Source organism: Orcinus orca, chromosome 16 (genome assembly GCF_937001465.1).
Source record: "Orcinus orca chromosome 16, mOrcOrc1.1, whole genome shotgun sequence".
In the NCBI taxonomy this organism is placed as follows: domain Eukaryota; kingdom Metazoa; phylum Chordata; class Mammalia; order Artiodactyla; family Delphinidae; genus Orcinus; species Orcinus orca.
The window spans coordinates 10,549,470-10,568,107 of NC_064574.1; the positions used below are offsets into that span (position 1 = coordinate 10,549,470).

Below are 18,638 nucleotides of genomic sequence, written 5' to 3' on the forward strand. Positions count from 1 at the left end.
CTTTGGGTGAAGCTGTGTGATTTGCTTTGCCCAGTGGAATACAGTAGACCCAATGGGAAGAGGGGTTTTAACTGTGTCTATACAGTTTGGCTCATCCTCTTGCTCTCACGTGACCTGTCATGAGAAGAACATGCTGTGTGTAGCAAAACACCCAAGGAGACACAAGCAAACACATGGAGTTGACCTCAACCCAATCCAGTAGAGCCACAATGACTCACAGACACATAAAAAATAACATAAATATTTGTTGTCGAAAGCCACTGAGATTTTGAAGTTGTTTGTCATGCAGCAAAAACTGACTAATACAGGAGACTATTAGTAAACGTACTCAACTTACCATTGTCTACTGAATTGCCATTTCCAGTGTTTAGCATTTACTTGAATGCGTGAAATAATGTTTTCCCTGCAGTACCACTTTAAAATCACTTTCAACACAAGTATGATGAAAAAAGTATTTGTCCTTGTAAAATCTGGATGCAAATCCAGCAGGTCTCTTCTTCCCATCTTGTCTTGCATCCTTTTTCTTCCTTTTTTTTTGTTTTTAATTTTTGGTCAGTTCCCTTTCATAGGAGAGAGAAAGAAAACCTGCCCAGAGGACTCCCCACCCAATCTGCCCAAGACCTGTTAGTCTCCATAAGGGCATCTTTTGTTAGAGGCAACATTTTCCTCACTGGCTCTGAGACTCAGTGTCTTCCAAGAGAACATACATGGGAGGAATAAAGTGCTGGAGATGCCTCAGCTTTTAAGAGACTTTACACCTTTTCTTAAATAGGATTCCATTCACTTTGAGCTAACTCTAAGTTACCGTGTGTCTTCAGAAAGATTCGCAGAGTTCAGATTAATTTGTAAGACTGGTATGCTGAAGGCTCAATGAGAACTTAAATTTTTTTTCAGCATTAAAGTTCTTAATGCAAGAAGCAAGTTAGCAAATCGGCAGTCATCTTTACAGAGCTTCTTTCCACCTAATCCAGTGTAGACAGCATAGATACACCCAGATTACCTGTAAGCAGGTGAGTAAGTATTGTCATTCAAAGACCTTGCAAGCCTGGGTTGTACAGCAGGCCCATGGAGAAGTGGAACAGTGGATGGTAGTGGTTAAGAACAAGGGCTCTGGAGTCAGAAGAAGGTGGGTTCAAATCCCAGCTCCATATTTTCCCAGAGATATGACCCAGACAAGTGACCCAACCTCTCTGAACCTCAGTTTCTTCTTCTGGGAGAAGCAGGTATATAATGGGGATAATAACAGTTCCTACCTTATAGTGTTGTAAAGAAGGATTAAATAACACATGTTAAATAAAATAATGCATGTTAAGATACAGAAAACAAACTTGTGATACCAAAGGGGAAAAGAAAGGGAGGAGGGACAAATTAGGGGTGTAGGATTAACAGATACAAAATAAAATAGAGAAGCAACACAGATATTCTGTATAGCACAGGGAACTGTACCCATTATATTGTAATAACCTATAATGGAATATATCTGCAAAAACACTGGATCACTATACTGTATACCTGAAACTAACACAATATTGTAAATCAACCATCCTTCAATTTAAAAAGAAAAACAAAAATAATAATACAGGTTAAGTACATAGCATATAGTAGGCAGTCAATTAACATAGCCATATAGGTAGCAGCGCTAATGACCTGCTTTCTCAGTTTTTCTGTATCTTTGGTTAAGCCGTCAATAGCTCACCTTTGTCATCATTAGGGCTGCTCAGGATCCACCGGCTTCCTGTGTAGAAGGCATCTGTCACTGTGCTCATCCAGGTGGAAGGCAGTGCCCTACCCACCACTGTACAAGCTGGTGAGCATCAGCTACTCCCACCACTTCCTTGCAGCTTGAGGACACGCACAAGCCCTGGGCTTGGCCAGTCAGGTATTCCTGCCTGAGACCAAGCAAGCAGCACAAACCACAGGGTGGTATTAAAATTCATCCACAATAGCAGCGTTTCAGCAGAGGTTTAAACAGTGTGATGACAGCAGCGGCGGTTTCTGGGAGCAGTGGGGCCCAGCTTTGGGGTTTCCAGCATCAGCATCAGAGATGTTCCCCTGCAGCATCCCAAACAGACGTCCTTGCAGGGCACCTCGTTCTGGCCTGCCTCACTTTCTGCCCATCACCTGAGCTGGGCTCTCAGGTCCCTCACATGCTCCAGTCAATCAATTCCTGTTCTGGTTCAACTGGCCAGCAGTTTCTGTTGCTTGTAATCAATGAACTCTAATTGATACACTCCCAAAGAGGGAAGCTCTGATGGGCTCTATTGTCATTGACCCATAGTGAGGACTCCAGTTTGGCAGAATTGGGAGCCATATCAGTGTAGAAGTCATTGCTTTAGACTCAGCCTTTGCACTTAGCTAAAAAGCCAGCTCAGGGGCTTCCCTGGTGGCGCAGTGGTTGAGAGTCCGCCTGCCAATGCAGGGGACACGGGTTCGTGCCCCGGTCCAGGAGGATCCCACATGCTACGGAGCGGCTGGGCCCGTGAGCCATGGCCGCTGAGCTTGCGCGTCCAGAGCCTGTGCTCCACAACGGGAGAGGCCACAACAGTGAGAGGCCTGCATACCGCAAAAATAAAATAATAAAATTATTTTTTTTAAAAAAAGCCAGCTCAGATGGTTTCAGTCTAATAGTGCAACGCTTGGCACCTTTAAGCAGAAAGATGCCCCTACCACCACCATGGGAATTCTCCTTCCTTCTGAGAGCCTGATGGGTACCAATGCTTCAGGGCTGGCCTTTGACTTCATTATAGAACGGGAACTTCTTAAAGGAAAAATGTCCAACAATTTTTTTTTCCATAAAACATTACAAACATACAGCAAAGTTGAAAAAAAATGTTTGGTGATCACCCACATTCTTTCCACAAAGATTCTGTCATTAACATGTTACTCTTTTGGCTTTATCATATATCTCATTACGATATTTTTAATTGAAAAGCTAATACATGCAAAGAGTGGAAAAATTCAAACATTCCAACATGGTATATGATGAAAAATTATTCTCCTTTCCACATCAGATCCCCAACTAACTTCCCAAAAGCAATCACGTGTTTACATATGCTTATATGTATAGTTTTTGTTTCTTCTTTTTCCTGATTTCCTTTTAACGGCCCCTTACTCAACTTACCATCTTGTCGTTTGCCTTTCTTTTTTCTTTCATTTAACAATATATCTTTCATTCAGGATCCATTCATAAAAGCTTATTAAGCACCTACTCTGCTGTACCAGACACTTTTTCCATAAACCAGGCACCCTGAATGGGTGGAGTAGTTCTGCTCTCCTCCCTCAGGGCCAAAAATTCAGAAATCATCCCATGTCACCTCATGTGAAACTAGTTCATTCTTTTTTTTTTTTTTTTTTTGGCTGCATTGGGTCTTCGTTGCTGCGCAAGGGCTTTCTCTAGTTGTGGCAGGGGCTCTAGCAGGGGCTACACTTCGTTGCCGTATGCAGGCTTCTCACTGCAGCGGCTTCTCTCGTTATGGAGCACAGGCTCTATGTGCATGGACTTCAGTAGTTGTGGCACACAGGCTCAGTAGTTGTGGCTCGTGGGCTGTAGAGCTCAGGCTCAGTAGTTGGGGTACACGGGCTTAGTTGCTTCATGGCATGTGGGATCTTCCCAGACCAGAGCTCGAACCTGTGTCCCCTGCATTGGCAGGCGGATTCTTAACCACTGTGCCGCACCACCAAGGAAGTCCGAAACGAGTTCTTTTTTTTTTCTTAATAAATTTATTTATTTAATTTTGGCTGCGTTGGGTCTTCATTGCTGCACGCGGACTTTCTCTAGTTGTGGTGAGCCGGGGGCTACTCTTCCTTGCAGTGCACAGGCTTCTCATTGCGGTGGCTTCTCTTGCTGCAGAGCACGGGCTCTAGGTGCGCAGGCTTCAGTAGTTGTGGCTCGCGGGCTCTAGAGTGCAGTCTCAGTAGTTGTGGCACACAGGCTTAGTTGCTCCGCGGCATGTGGGATCTTCCCAGACCAGGGCTTGAACCCATATCCCTTGCATTGGCAGGTGGACTCTTAACCACTGCGCCACCAGGAAAGTCCAAAACTAGTTTATTCTTAAAGGGACTTTTAAACCAGGGCTTAAATGCCTATAAGACCCAGGTGACAACAGAAATGTACAAAGGTATCTGCAACACAAAACAATAAACATTTGGAATCCCTGGTGGTCAAGTGGTTAGGACTCTGTGCTTCTACTGCAGGGGGCATGGGTTCAATCCCTGGTCGGGGAATTAAGATTCCGCATGCTGCATGGCAAGGCCAAAAAAAAAAAAAAAAATTATAATGTAACAATAAACGTTTGACCACCAGGTGTGCAGGAGATCAGAAGTTGGAACTAAAATGTATTAGTTCTGGGAATTCTTGGGTATTTTCTCTGCTATAAATGAAACTCAGCTATTCCACATTTGGTTGGTTGGTTGGTTTCTTCCTTTTGCTCGGCCCCTTGCGCTCTATTCTGTATCTTTTACACACCTCATGGTTTCTCCTTCCATAGGGTTTTCGCTTCCTCCTGACTTTAGGTGAGGGGAGGTCCTCTCTGGCCTTTCTCTATGGCTTGCCCACATTTTTCCAGCACTCTGTTGGTTACAAGGAACAGAAAACACACTAAAACTAGCAGAAGTAAGAAGACTTCCTGGACAGATACTAGGTAGTTTCCAAAATCGAAGAAAGAAACACAGGGTTCAGGGCTGCTCCCCGGACCTTGAGACCTAAACCAGGGAGATGGTCGTGTGTAGCGTCTTTTTTCATGATCGTGCTCTTCACTGCTGGCCTTTGCTTGTTCTTATTCTTTCCTCCTAAGGTGGGTTTTGTAAACTTGCTAGAAAGTTATGGGCACAGTTGGCAACCCCAACTTAACATCAGCCAATGCGGCAAATCCAGAGGGTAGTCCTTCTGTCTCTGCTTTTGGACATAAACACGCCAGGAATGGTGCGCCCAGGGCCAGAGCACATCTGTGGTCAGGCAGACACAGTGGGTTAGGCTGAGCCCATCCTGGTCGGTGGCCTACTCATCTGGCTATCAGTGGCTTTCCATAAGTGGCACCCCTACCAGAACTAGTTCCCCAAAGGAAGGAGGGTAGCATGGTTACACAAAGCCATGAATATTCATTGCCAAGGCCCTGAGCCTCGGACCCCTCTGCTAACTACCTCCTTCTCTGCGCATTTTCCAGACTTTCCTTGGGGATCCACTCCACCCCCTCTTTCAGCCTATATGCTTCAAATGGGGCTAACACACCCCTTTCATGAGGGGAGGGCACGTATCCCATGCTTGGCCAATCACAGTACCCTGTGACCTTGGTCAAAGTTATAAGTCCAAAAGCAAGGGTTAGCAAGTTTATTCTATAAAGCAACAGAAAGAGTTGCTGGTTTCAACAGAAATAATTGATAGTAAATATTTATCATCTCTGTTGTAGCTACTCAGTTCTGTAGTTCTAGCACAAAAGTAGCCATAGATAACATATAAATGCATGATGCTCTGTTCCAATAAAGCCTTATTTACAGAAATAGGCAAGTGGGCCAGATTTGGTCCACAGGCCATAGTTTGCCAAATCCTGGTCCAAAGGATGGGTATATCTATCACTCAAACCAGTCAGGCACAATGTAGGTATTCAATAAAATATAGAATAATGGTTATTACATTTTAATTAGTTTTTAAAGTTATTATAGTGTAAGGGTAGTAGGTAGGTGGCAGCCAGTAATAAATAATAATAACTAATAAACTTGATTCTTTACTATTTGTCAATCCCTTTATATATATTTCCATTTTAATACTCAGAAAAACCATTTGGGGTAGGTAGAATTATTATCCTCATCTTACAGATGAGGAAACTGAGGCTCGAGGAGGTTAAGAGACTTGTTCAAAATCACACATCTCTGAAGAGCTGGACTCTGGTGAGATAATATATGTAAAATATGTTCTAAAATGCTACTCAGCACACGGTGAGCCTCTGTGAACACTCACTCTTCTCATTGTCATCGTCATAGTCATCACTACCACCACTGTTGTTGCGTCTCAGGTTAGGAGAGGTTGAGTAACCTTCCCAAGCCAGGCCTAGGATCTGCCTCTGGATGTGTCCAAGTTTAAAAGGGAGAGAGGGGAAAGGAGAAATAGGAAATGGTTTAATTATACCCTTCTTGCTATACAAAGCCTTTGCATCTACTCCCTACCCATGTCCTGTCTCCAGCACTCTGCCCACCTCCAGCCAGACCGAGGTTCCTCAAAAGTGCCACAGCTGGTCTTTGCACAAGCTATTCCCTCTGCCTGGGACCCTTCTCACCTCATTTCTCTGTCTGCCCCAGACCTGCTCTTCCTACACCTCTGGGGTTATGAATCTGCCTCTTGCAGGAAGCTTTCCCTGACCACTGTGTGAGTCCTTTTTTTCTTTTCTTTTCTTTTTTAATACAGCCTGTGTGAGTCTTTATCACACTGTATTGTAACTGTTTACTTATTTTTCCTCTTGATTACTCTGTGACTTCCTTGAAGGCTTACTGTTGCATTCCTAGAGGTTAGTATCATACCTCACACCCAGATAGAACCCAGTTAATATTTGTAAACAAGTGAATGGTTCTGGAACAAGCCCTGGTAGAATATGTCAGTCAGGGAGACCGTATGCCGTAGATATGGAACACGAAAAGAACCTGAAAATGACAGTTGGTCTGGGAGATTTCAGTGTCACCAGAAAAGGATTGGAAACTCATTTTTCTCAAGAGTAGGTAAGACAACTGACCAGCTCAGGCCTGCCACACCCAGCCGCACGTCTAGAAGCTTAGAATTCCTATTCTTGGATAACATTCCTCTACAGTTCAGGAACTTCCAAATCTGTAGGTGTTAGCAGGTGAATTGGAGGCTGTTTTCACTATAAAGGTCCTGATCCACATTGTTGCTTATACAGTATCCTCTTCCAGTATTTCATCTCATCATTTCAAATTCTAATCCATGAAGGGAAGGGGCTGCAGTGGGGGAGGAGAAGGGAAAGAAGAGGAAGAACTGAGGGTCTGTATCGTGGTTATTTCCATTTTCAATTAAGACTGTGCCCTAGTGACTTTTTAACTAGCTTTTTCTTTTAATTTTAAAAGTTAATATGCTGATGGGAATATAAATTAATATGGCCACATTGGGATAGAGTTTGGCATTTCCTAGGAAATTTGAACGTAAGCATATGCTCCGATCCAGGCATTCCTCCCACACTGCATTTCTCAAACTTACCATGCGTGAGAATCACTAAGGGATCTTGTTAAAATGCAGATCCTAGGCTTAGAGAAACTTACACATGTGAATCAGGAAAGCTGTGCAAGAATGTTCATAGCTACCTTGCTCTTAATTACAAATTGGAGACCACCCACTGGCAATGAAGGTGTAGATGAAGTGTGATATAGTCACAGGGTAACGATGAATGAACCACAGCTGCCTGCAGCAACGTGTTGACTCTCACAGGCTTAAAGGAGCAAGTGAAGGAAAATTAGTCATACTGTTCAACAAGTGGCAACACTAAGCAACATAGGTGACAAAACTATTTTTAAATAATTATTACACAAAATTAGCAATCGTGGAAGAAGGTGGCAGAAAGAAGGAGAAGCTGATGGATAGGAATATGTGAAGGGCTTCTTTAGTACTAAGAATGTTCTGTATCTTACGGTGCTGATGGTTACTCAGGTGTTGTTCCTTAAATTGCACGTTTATGTTTTATACATTCTTGTATGTGTGCCAAATTTTCAAACTTAAAAGACTGTAAAAAGGTATATAGCAAGATGTCCGTCACTCAGACAACTGCATCACAAATACTGCTGTCCTGTCCCCAGAGCTAACTCATGTTACCAGCAACCTGGTCTCCTCTGCATTCACAAGTTTGTGTGTGTATGTGTGTAGATGTATATATGTTAAATTTGATATAGAGAGATGCTGTTACATATATGTATTTACATACATATATACACATACACACAACAGCATTACTTGTGTTCTTTTCTGTCCTTTAAATATTTCACCTAATACATCCTGAAAATATTCCATCAGTGCACAGAGAAATACATTATTCTTTTTATAGTCATAAAGAATTTATTCTATTTTATGACAGAACCATAATTTAGTAATTTTAATGATTAATTTTTAACCATAAAGTGGTATGTGAACACACTCCCTATTTTAAAAAAATGTTACTAAGGATAAAGTTCTCTTACGCATACCTGTGGAAATTTTAGGTTCTCCAATCCTTCCCCTCTGAATCTACTCCCTGCGGCCACCTTGCTTAACTCATAGCTGGTGTGCATCCTGCCAGGACTTTTGTCCTCTGGATTTTCATTTTCACCACTGAAAACATATGTGGGCTTGAATATGTGTTTATGTCTATGTAGAACTTACTTTTCCTCTTCAATGCAGTATAGCTGGAGCTCTAGCCATCCCTATAAACATAAAACTGGCTGATTACTTTTATTTGCTGCCTGGTATGGCTAAACCACAGTTGAATCTAACCATTCCCCTATTGTTGTACACTTAGGTTGTTTCTCAAGTTGTTTGCGATGACAGTAGTGTTGCAACAAACATCCCTGGACTCGTCCCCTTGTGCACATGTGCAAGCATTTCTCTAGAGGAGATGGAAAGCAGAACTGATAAACCCTTAGGAGGGCATATCTAAAGATTGATGGCCAGATTGCCCTCCAAAGTGGCTATAACCGTTCACACTCCCACTAACAATGCATTAGAAGACTAATCTCCCTTCACTCTTAGTAAAAGTAGATGTTATCAGCAGTCTTAATTTTTATTGAGCTGATAGGCGAAAGAAAGGAGGACTTTATGGTGAATATTCATTCCCTTATAGTTAGTGATGCTGAACGCCTCTTATAAGTTTGTTGCCCAGAATCTGCATTTAACACGATCCCCAGGTCATTCTTCTGCACATTAAAGTTTGAGAAGCACTGGAGTCAGAATCTGTATCTTAACAATGTCCCCAGTGATGCCCATGCACAGTGTGAGGAGTGCAGTGGGGGAGGAATAGCTGGATCATAGCATACGCTCACTTTTACTAATATGTGTGGGGTTGTGTTTATCTTTTCTATTCAGACAGGATATAAAACAGCGCTTCAATGTATTTTTAACTTGCACTTCTTTAATCGTAAGTGAGCTTGGACTTTTTTTTTCAAATTCTTACAGGCATATTTTTCTTCTCTGGAAACCAGGTAGTCACTGAATCTTCTTACTTTGCTTCAAACACACGAAAGCTGATCTCCTGGGGGCTTTTGCTGTTATGGTTTTCTCTCCCTTGGAACGTTCTCTCCCTGATTCTTCCCAGGGCTGCCTATTATATTCAGGTTTTAGCTCAAAGGTCACTTCTAGCGAAACTCAGGTACCGCCCCTACTACCACTCTTCATCTCGCCACCCCCGTTTCACCTTGACCGTGGCCCCCACCCCTATTTGAAATGACCTGCACACTCGTTCTTTCCTTCCTTCTCTGACTGCCCTGCTGGATCTTGTGTGTCTTGCCTATCTCTCCATACCCAGCACCTGGAACAGAGCCAGGCAACAGTCTAGACTCAAACTATCGTCAGATGAACAAATAAATGAACTCTCGGCAGATGAAGAAATGAGATTTGCTCCTGTCTAGCTTTACGCCCCACTGAGGCATCACTTTTACCAGGATAAACATTTCTTGATTCATTCCTGTATCCACAGCGGAAAATACTAGGTGGTAACGACAGAAGTCCAGTGAGGTAGCTTTAGGAGAACACGACCCAAGCAAGGTGCTCAGCCCCACGGGAAGCCCAGGACAATCAGAGAGACAATTATGTTTTTATCTATTTCTCTTAAAAAAGAAAGCAATTACTTGACCAGTATTAAATAATATTATAGTGCTCATTTAGTATATATAGAGAAACTGGTATAAAGGCATGGAAGTCTGCAACTCAGAAGGGTTGGGTAATGCCAGTACAGGCTTGTGTGCTTCCAGTTTATTCCCACATAAAACAGAATATCTGTCCCAAGTTCATTGGAACCACCAATTCTTCTGTTTTTTTTTTTTTTTTTTTTGGCTCTGCCGCACAGCTTGTGGGATCTTAGTTCCTCAACCAGGGATCGAACCTGGGCCCTCAGCAGTGAAAGCGCCAAATCCTAACCACTGGACCACCAGGGAATTCCCGGAACCACCAATTCTAGATGAGCATCAGCTATTTTTACAGATAACTGTAACTCTTACCCTACTCTTATACATAACATTTACAGAGTGCTGCCTCTGTAGTAGACATTGTTCCATGTACTTTATATATATGTATTCATTCATCCTCACAACCACCCTGGCTGTATTAGCATCGCCATTTTATTGAAGAGAAAACTGGGGTACAAGGCAGCTTTCTCAAGGTCACATGGTAAAAGAGCCAGGATTCTCACCCAGGCTGGCCCCAGTCCATGTGCTTCGTAATGACATGATACTGCCTCTGGAATCTTTGTAATGCTTTGTAAGATGTCGAATGACCGGGAGAATCTTCTGTATAATTCAGAGGTACACTTCACCTCTTGGCAAAATACTTAAGTTATGAAAGTTACAAATATACTCCGTTTTTCTTTTACAAAGGGACAAGCATTGAAAATTTATTGACTTTCTTTTTGAAGAAAGGGAACTACCTAACAACCATTAAAAAAAAAAAATCAGGATACGGGTGATATACATATAAAGAATGAGAAAATGCTTTCCAAGAGAAACATGCTATGGAGTGAGTATTTGAAATGCATGTTTGGCCATGATTCCCTTGTGAGGTGATTTTGTTGCTGAAAATAATGAAAAGTTGTCACCTGTAAAGACCTCTATCTGCGTGTTTAAATTTGGCAACAGAATTTCCTAATCTGCTTAAACATCTTCCAAATAAAGAGCTTCAGTGGGTTTGAAATCCAGTTGTTAAAGATATAGTTTAGGGTTTCCCTGGTGGCACAGTGGTTGAGAGTCCGCCTGCCAATGCAGGGGACACGGGTTCGTGCCCTGGTCCGGGAAGATCCCATATGCCGCGAAGCGGCTGGGCCCGTGAGCCATGGCCTCTGAGCCTGCGCGTCCGGAGCCTGTGCTCTGCAACAGGAGAGACCACAACAGTGAGAGGCCCGCGTACCGCAAAAAAAAAAAAAAAAAAAGATATAGTTTAGGTTAACCTCTTCAGGTTAATTTGTAGAAGCCCCAGGTTGATTATCAGGGGAAATGAAAATTTACGAGCTGGATTTCAAAGAAAATAGTCAATTTGTGTAACTGGCGAATGGGATTAAAAAGGGAGAACCATGATTTAAGCATAGCCAATGATACTTTGTTTTTTTCTATATATCCTGTGAGGTTTTTTTTTTTCTCTTCAGTTTTTCAGTGATAACCCTTGAAATCAAGCCATTAAAACCAAACATGGTAATAAACTTAACTTAGGACCATAACATTGAATGGATGTATTGTAAAATACTAAAACAGTGCCTTCAAAAAAGGAAGCAAGTTTTAATCTGTTGCTGTCATTATATTTGTAGAAAATATTGATAATTTACTTTGCCTTTTGTTGAAATATATTCAAGGAAAATGCAAATCAAAACCGTAGTGAAATATCATTGTATGTCAATTTGATTGGCAAAAATTAAGACATCTGACAATATGGAGTGTGGTAAAGGATTTGACTCCATGGTACCTCTTTCCTTGCTGGGGGAAGTGTAGACTGGTGCCTCCACTGTGGCATCATTTCTTACATAGTCACTTAAAATCCAACCAATGTATACATTCATTTAAGAAACTGACACTTTTTAGAAAGATCATAGCTGCATTATTCACGTGGCAAAGACAGGGAAACAACCCAAGTGCCCATCAACAGGATGGCAGATGAACCAACTGTGATATTTTCACACCATGGAATATTACACATCAGTCAAACTGGTTGAACAACAGTGATAATTTGGATGATCTTAGCAATATAATAAATGCGGGGGAGGAGTAATTACTGGAAGATTACATACCCTTTTCATGAAGTTCTTTAAAAATTAAAATTTAAGGAATACATGTAGGTGCAAAAAAGACTTGCTAAGAAAAAAAAAAAACAAAGGAATGAAGAATGAAGGGTTTAGGTGGATGGCTATTAAATTCGAGGAGGGGATGAAGGGGGATAGATGAGAAATGCAGGTTATGGTTAAGGTCCTAGCTTGGGTCAGTGAGTTCCCTGGTATTAATTATATCTTAATAAGCCAAGCAACAAACAACCAACCAGACAAATACAGGTCAGCGACAGATCAGGGGTGACAACGGGTCTTGTACCAAAGATTGGTTAATCCAGTTGTGTGCACCTGAGCTGAAGAAATTATTTCTATCCATAGCAAATACAAACACAGGTACACACCTCAAGTAGTAAAAAGCGGGTATCAGATGCCTCCCAACCTCCCGGCTGGGTGCTTTTCCTTCATCAACTTCCCCAGAGGTAACCATTGGCCGCTAGAGATCCTTCTGAGACATTCCAAAAGGTCACACGATAAACAGAAGCACACAAGTATGTTTTGAAATGGCTTTACATATATGTGTACCTAGACACATATACACACAGACCAAAGAAAACTTCAAAAGTTGCTTTTTAAAAATTTATCTCGAAAATTTAACCTTGAGTGACTTCACCTGGCTTTACACAAACACCTCCCCCCTCCCACAATCAATTCACAACTTGAAAATCAACGGGAAGTTTGAGGAAAACAGCTCCTTTTTAAAGAAATATAAAAATGCTCTTCTTGCAGACAGTCCCCTAGGGTTTGTCAAGGGTAACCTCACAGAACGTGAATTACAGGACGCTGCGAAACCCCACAGGGCCGGAGCAAGCCACGGCAGAAAAGCTCACCGCGGCGATGTTAGAAATACGGATTCCCAGTCCCCGCCCCACGGATTCAGAGCTGAACACGGGTCTTTTTTAACCAAGGCCCCCACGTGACTCTCAGGTTCGGGCAAGCTTGGGGCACAGCCCCGCCTTAAGTAACTCCCCAATGGAAGAAAGTAAACATCTGGGGCTTGTAGGTGGCTTTCTTGCTCCCTGTTGGATGTCGTTTACCTGGTGCAAGGAGGGGTCCCCTCGGGTCTCATCAAGGGCCCAGCCAGTCTGAGCACAAACGCCAATTAGCTCAACCCCCCGAGGACCACGCCTCAGTCGCCTGCTGGGCGGGGCCCGCGCCCCTGTCGGCCCCAGGCCTCTTTCCTCCGTGTGGTCTCAGACCCCGGGCGCCAGAGTCCGGGGGCCGGGGGAGAGATGCTGCATGGAAATAGAGATGCCTGGGCTCCGCCGCCTGAAGCCAAAACTTCCGGAATCTGCATTTTTAACCAACTCTTCCAGGACCAGTAAGTTCACCCTGCCGTTGGAGACGCACTAGCCTCATTTAAATTTTAAATTCGAATATGCAGCCACGAGTGGAGGTCGTGCTTCTCAACCTTGGCTGCCCTTCAGAATAACCTGGGGAAGCTTTTTAAAATATATATACACCAATGCCCAGGTTTCAGTCCAGACCAATTAAGCCGGAATCTAAAAGCGCAGCCTCTGCGGCAGCAGCCGCAAAGGCATCACCTGGGAGCTCGTTAGAAATACAGACGCTCAGGCCCCACCCCAGACCCACTGAGTCAGAATCTGCATTTTAACGAGATCCCCAGTGATTCGCGCGCACATTAAATTGGAGGGGAGCCGTGCTTATAAAATTTTAATGGGCAAACGAATCACCTGGGGATCTCGTTAAAATGCAGATACGGTTTCTCAAACGTAAATGTGCATGCGAATCACCTGGGGAGCTTGTTAAAATGCAGATTCTGATTCAGCGAGCCTGGGGTGGAGCCCGAGAGTCTGCATTTCTAACGAGCGTCCCAGGTGGTGCGGGCTTCCCGGGTGTGGACTGCGCTTCCCCTGGAGTCCCGAGGTCTTGGCTCCGGGCCAATCAGCCGTCAGGGCTCTTGATAAATCGCCCTGTTCAGCTGAGGAGCAGAATTGCCGGGACATGCGCGCTCCGGCCGAGGGAGGGGGTAATTTCCGAACTCCGGGAATTGGTTGTGTGAGGCTGGCCGCTCGTAGGGGCTCGCCAGAGCCCTGGTCCTCACGCCATGTCGCGGCGCAAGCAGGCCAGGCCCCAGCATCTCGGCTCCGAGGAGCCGCAGCCTGAGCGCCAGGAGTTCGCCGAGGCGGCCCCGGAGGTGCTGGGGGAGCCGGGTGAGTAGTGCTTTGGGCGTCCGGCCCGGGGGGCTGGAGGCAGTTTCTCGGACGTTCCCCAGAGCCGCGCGGGTGCGAGGTCCCGGCTACCGGGCGTGGAAGGGTGGGTGAAGCTTCCAACCCGAGTTCTGGGTCTCGGGCCTTGCTGACCCCACCTTGGTAAGTTACACCCCCACACACACACACACACACACACCTCGTAAATTCACTCTCCTCGGGTAAATTACGTCGCTCCCCGAGGGGATTCCTGCATCCACTCCCCCTCCCCCCAAGCGCTGTGAAATGACGGTTCATCTCCCGAACACGTTGGAAGGATGCTCTGAGACCCCTTTGGAGGCTGTCTTCGGGGTGCGCCGGCACCCGGGTGCCCCACCTCCTTGGCGCTGGGCTGGAGCTGAGCGCCTGGAAGGTGGGCGCTCCGAGACCCGCGCCCCAGGCGTTTTCTTGAGGGATGGGGGGAGATGTCTGTAAAATGTCTGAGCTTCTGCCGGGACCTGGGGCTAGGTGCTGGAGAGACACAGCAACGAACAAGGAGGATAGAATTCCGACCCTCCTGGAGCTTATGGCCTAGTGGAGGCGAGAAAGATGGCACGTGAGGTGTGTTAGCGCGGAGCGCCGGGGAAAACCTCAAGCTGGGAGGGGGTTGTCCCGGGAAGGCCTCTCTGTGGAGGGCAGCCTCGAGTAACACTGGAGGTTGTGAGGGAGCGAGCGGTGGAGATGGCCGAGGGAAGAGCACTCAGGCAGAGGGAACAGCAAGTGCAGAGGCCTCGGGCGTCAGCGAGGCTGGAGCTTGGAGGCGCGTCCGATTGAGGTTTTGAGAAGTGACGGGAGCCCCGGGCTCCGATAAGGACTTTGACTTCTACTGTGAGCGAAGTGGAGCCACGTTTGGGGGCGGGGAGCGAGCAGGGTGCCGCGGTGGGATTCAACAGGCTCACCCCGGCTGCCACCGGGCTAGAGGGGGTCCGGGAGAAGCCTAGGGACCCCGGACTACCCTAGGCCCCGGGGCAGTATTTCTTACCCGGTGGGCCTTGGAGACTCTGCTCCTGAAGAGCCTGCAAGTAGGGAGCTTCGAGAAGTCGCTGAATTCTCAGGCTCCCACCACCCCCTGCGCTGCTGTAATCTCAGGGGTGGGGTGGAGTCGGGGACTCTGCATTTCTAAGGCGCTTCCCCTTCTGATTATCTTGCACTCAGGTAAGACAATTTAGGTTCCTACTTGACGGTCCCTCTGCCCGCCACCTTCCCTCCCGCCCGGGGGTCGCTGCTGCCTTTTGCTTAGCAAGGGGGTAGTGAGAGGAGTTTTAGCAGAACTTTCTTCTCTTCTCTCCCTTCCGAGCATTTTCCTGGCTCGGAAAGGGAGAGGGGGATCTAGTCTCTTCTGCCAGAAGGATCAGACTTCCAGCAGCAGGTCTGTCTGGTGGGCTTTGCTACGCTCCCAAGGAGGTGGTGGAGGAAAGCAGAAGCTTAAAGTCACTCCTAAGCTAATAGTTTGGCATCACGCTTTAGTTTTAAATACAGTCCTAAAGATAAAACCAAAGAAGACCAACCCTTTAGATAAATACCTAACTAAACAAAATGTTTCAAGAAACTCTTAACATTGCCTTTGGAGGGAACTGGGGAGCTGGGGAGCGGGGTTGGAGACTTTTCACAGTAACTTTTGGATTATACCTATTAACGCTCTGTTACCTATTCCAATAAACAAAGTCTCTTTAAAGAAAAAAAAAAACCCTAAAGCTTGGCTGGATGGAACTACTATAACCAAAATATCCTGTCTTTGTGCGCAAGGTCTAGAGTGGCGATAGCTGGGTGGAACCGGAGTGGGGTTCCACCCTAACCCTAGGGTGGGGTTCCTGCGGTGGGAGCAAGGCTTCTCCTGATCCTCTGTAAAAGAATTGGGGAGGTATTTGGGGATGTTGAGTCTTTGGGGGAAGCGATTATAAAAGACAATTCCTGAGTAAACCCGGGCTGTGCAAAGTGAGTGCCATGGGCTGCTTTTCCTTCTTGCAGACAGCGCTTGGAGGGCACCTCCTGGAGCCTTGCCCTGTGTTTGGAGGGGTTGGGGAGGGTGCTGTGTGTTGTGCAGCACTGTGGGTGCCAGGGCACCTCAACACCAGCCGCCGCTGGGGGGAAAAGCAGCCTTGCAACTGATGTTCCCCCTCCATGCGTTTTAGGTCTGTTATGATGCTGAGTTAGAAGCCCGCCTTTTTTTTTTTTTTTTTAAAGTTGGGCCACTCTTAATTTGCAGATGGCTTTGCAACTCACCTAGCTTTTGGAGGAGACAGAACAGAGCAGGTCAGTTGGTAGACTTCAATCATAAGAGGGGCAGGATAACAGCCTTACCAAAGGAACATCAACAAAGGGTTAAAATGGCCGCTGTGCTAAATGGAGTTCTGTCAGATGTGGCCCCAACCCCATCTTTCAGACTAGAAGGGCCTCTGCCCCAGCTGTACCTTTCTCAGGAGAGTAGGCTTCTGACCTTCCTTGCTTTCCTGGATGCTTAAAATTGAAGGAGGAAGGCGCCTTTAGAAGCTCTGCATCTGCCTTAGTCTGCCATAGTGACCCTTTATAGCCTTGGGCACAGTTTTCTGATCGCTTTAACCCATCCATCTCCCTTCTACCTTCAAGCCCTCAAACTTGCATTGCTCAGTGTGTTTTCCACTCCCTGAGAATCCGGTGGCTCGTGTGTGTACGCATCAGTGAATAAAACCAGTTACATTTATATAGTGCTGACTTATGTATAAGGTTCTTTTACGTATATACATTAAAGAACTTAATCTTCATCTAAACCTGTGAGATGGGGGCCATCATCCTCATTTTACCTATTTGGAAACTGTGGAACAGGGAAGTTGAGTAACTCACTCAGGGTCACACAGCTAGTAAAGGATAGAATTGGAATTTGGAACTTATCACCTGGCTTCCCAGTCAGTTTGCTAAATCATTGTGCTTTACAGCCTCTCACTTGGATTTCAGCTTTTCAGTCTTCCTTGGTTTCTGTGGGATTAAAAACCCTCAATAGTTTAATGGCTTTCTTTAACATGTGAATTGCTAAACAATGCTAGGTTTTGTGTCTTCCTCTGAGGGGCAGAGCGATGGACTTCACATCTGGCAAGTGTGGGTTCTAATTGGCTGAAACCATCTAGCCCTGCGGCCTTGAGCAGCATCTCTTCCGAGCCGGTATCTCTTCTGGAAGAGCAGAAATTCTCAAAATGTGGTCCCCAGACCAACAGCATCAGCTGGGAGCTTGTTAGAAATGAAGAATTGCCAGCCCCACTCCAGACCTAGAGTCAGGAACGGCAGAGGCGGAGCCCAAGCCACCTGTACCTTAACAAGCCCTCCAGGTGATTGTGATGCACAGGTTTTTTGAGTAGTGCTGGCTTGGAGTTACACTTCTGCCACTTTAATGAGCATAGGCGTCACCTGGGGATCTCGTTAAAGTGCAGATTCTGTAGGTCTGGGACCTGAGGTTCTGCATTTCTAACAAGCTCTCAGGTCATGCTGATGTTAGTGCTCTGAGGACCACCGTTTGAGTAGCAAAGGCTTAAAGAGTAGTATGAGGATATCACTTGGAGTGCTTTAAAAATGCAGGTTCCTGGGCCCACCCCCAGTTAAGTCTGGATGAGGCTTTGGAAACTACATTTAAGCCGCAATTCAGGTGATTCTGATGTAGGTGTGGAGGCCGTCCTGTGCATCATAGGATGTTTAGCAACGTCCCTGGCCTCTGCCCACTAGGTGCCACTATCGCAAACGTGTGCACGTGATCATGACAATCAAAAACGTCCCCAGGTATTGCAAAATGGCCCCCAGTTGAAAGCTATGGGACTAGGTCAGTTGTTCAGACCCTGTTAAGGGGCTTCAAGCACCACAGCTACTTGGATGTGATAGCTGCAGTCCTTTACCTGAAGCCCTGTAATAGCATTGACTCAGTGGAGGCCGGGCGCTGTACCAAGAATCTACATTGTTCATCTCTTAACTCTGAGGCAGGTCAGTGATACCTTTTTACAGATAACCTTTCTGAGCCTCAGTTTACTTAAGTTGCCCATAGTCACACAGCTAGCACGTGGCTAAGCAAACCCTACGCTTGGAACTGAAGCCCTTATCAGTGTGTTCTACAGGTTCTCGTGGTAAGAAGGTTTACCTTAACAAACCTAGCAAGAAAGATGGAATCCACCTTCTATAACTGGGGCCAAAAGTCCCTGACCTTGGCCTGTAATTCATAAACTAGTTAATAGATTTTTTAAGACTTAAGATTGTGCTCCGCAACGGGAGAGGCCACAGCAGTGAGGGGCCTGCGTACCGCAAAAAAAAAAAAAAAACTTAAGATATTGACAGCACCTCTTTTTACCTTGGTCTTAAATCTATTTGGAGAGAAATCACTTTACAATCTTCTAGGAGTACTTAGGCTTTGTTATAGAAAATTTTAAACCTGCATATTAGATTGAACCCTATGAAATTATCCGATCATTTTGGCCCACAGAAACAGCAG

At 45.3% G+C, this 18,638-nt stretch overlaps 1 protein-coding gene across 3 annotated transcripts in view; it reads left to right on the top strand.

The window, feature by feature from the left end:
* The window catches only part of ZFP64 (ZFP64 zinc finger protein), a 75,843-nt gene that overhangs the window by 44,366 nt on the left and 12,839 nt on the right, over window positions 1-18,638 (top strand). Inside the window, exon 1 of one of the 3 annotated variants that reach the window (XM_033411216.2) lies at window positions 13,422-14,158. The exons of the other annotated variants lie outside the window; for them this stretch is intronic. Within the exon in view, the coding sequence (XP_033267107.1) occupies window positions 14,053-14,158 (106 nt within the window). The 5' untranslated portion in view covers window positions 13,422-14,052. Of the gene's footprint in view, window positions 1-13,421; window positions 14,159-18,638 lie in introns of those variants that run through there. 3 annotated transcript variants of the gene reach the window in all.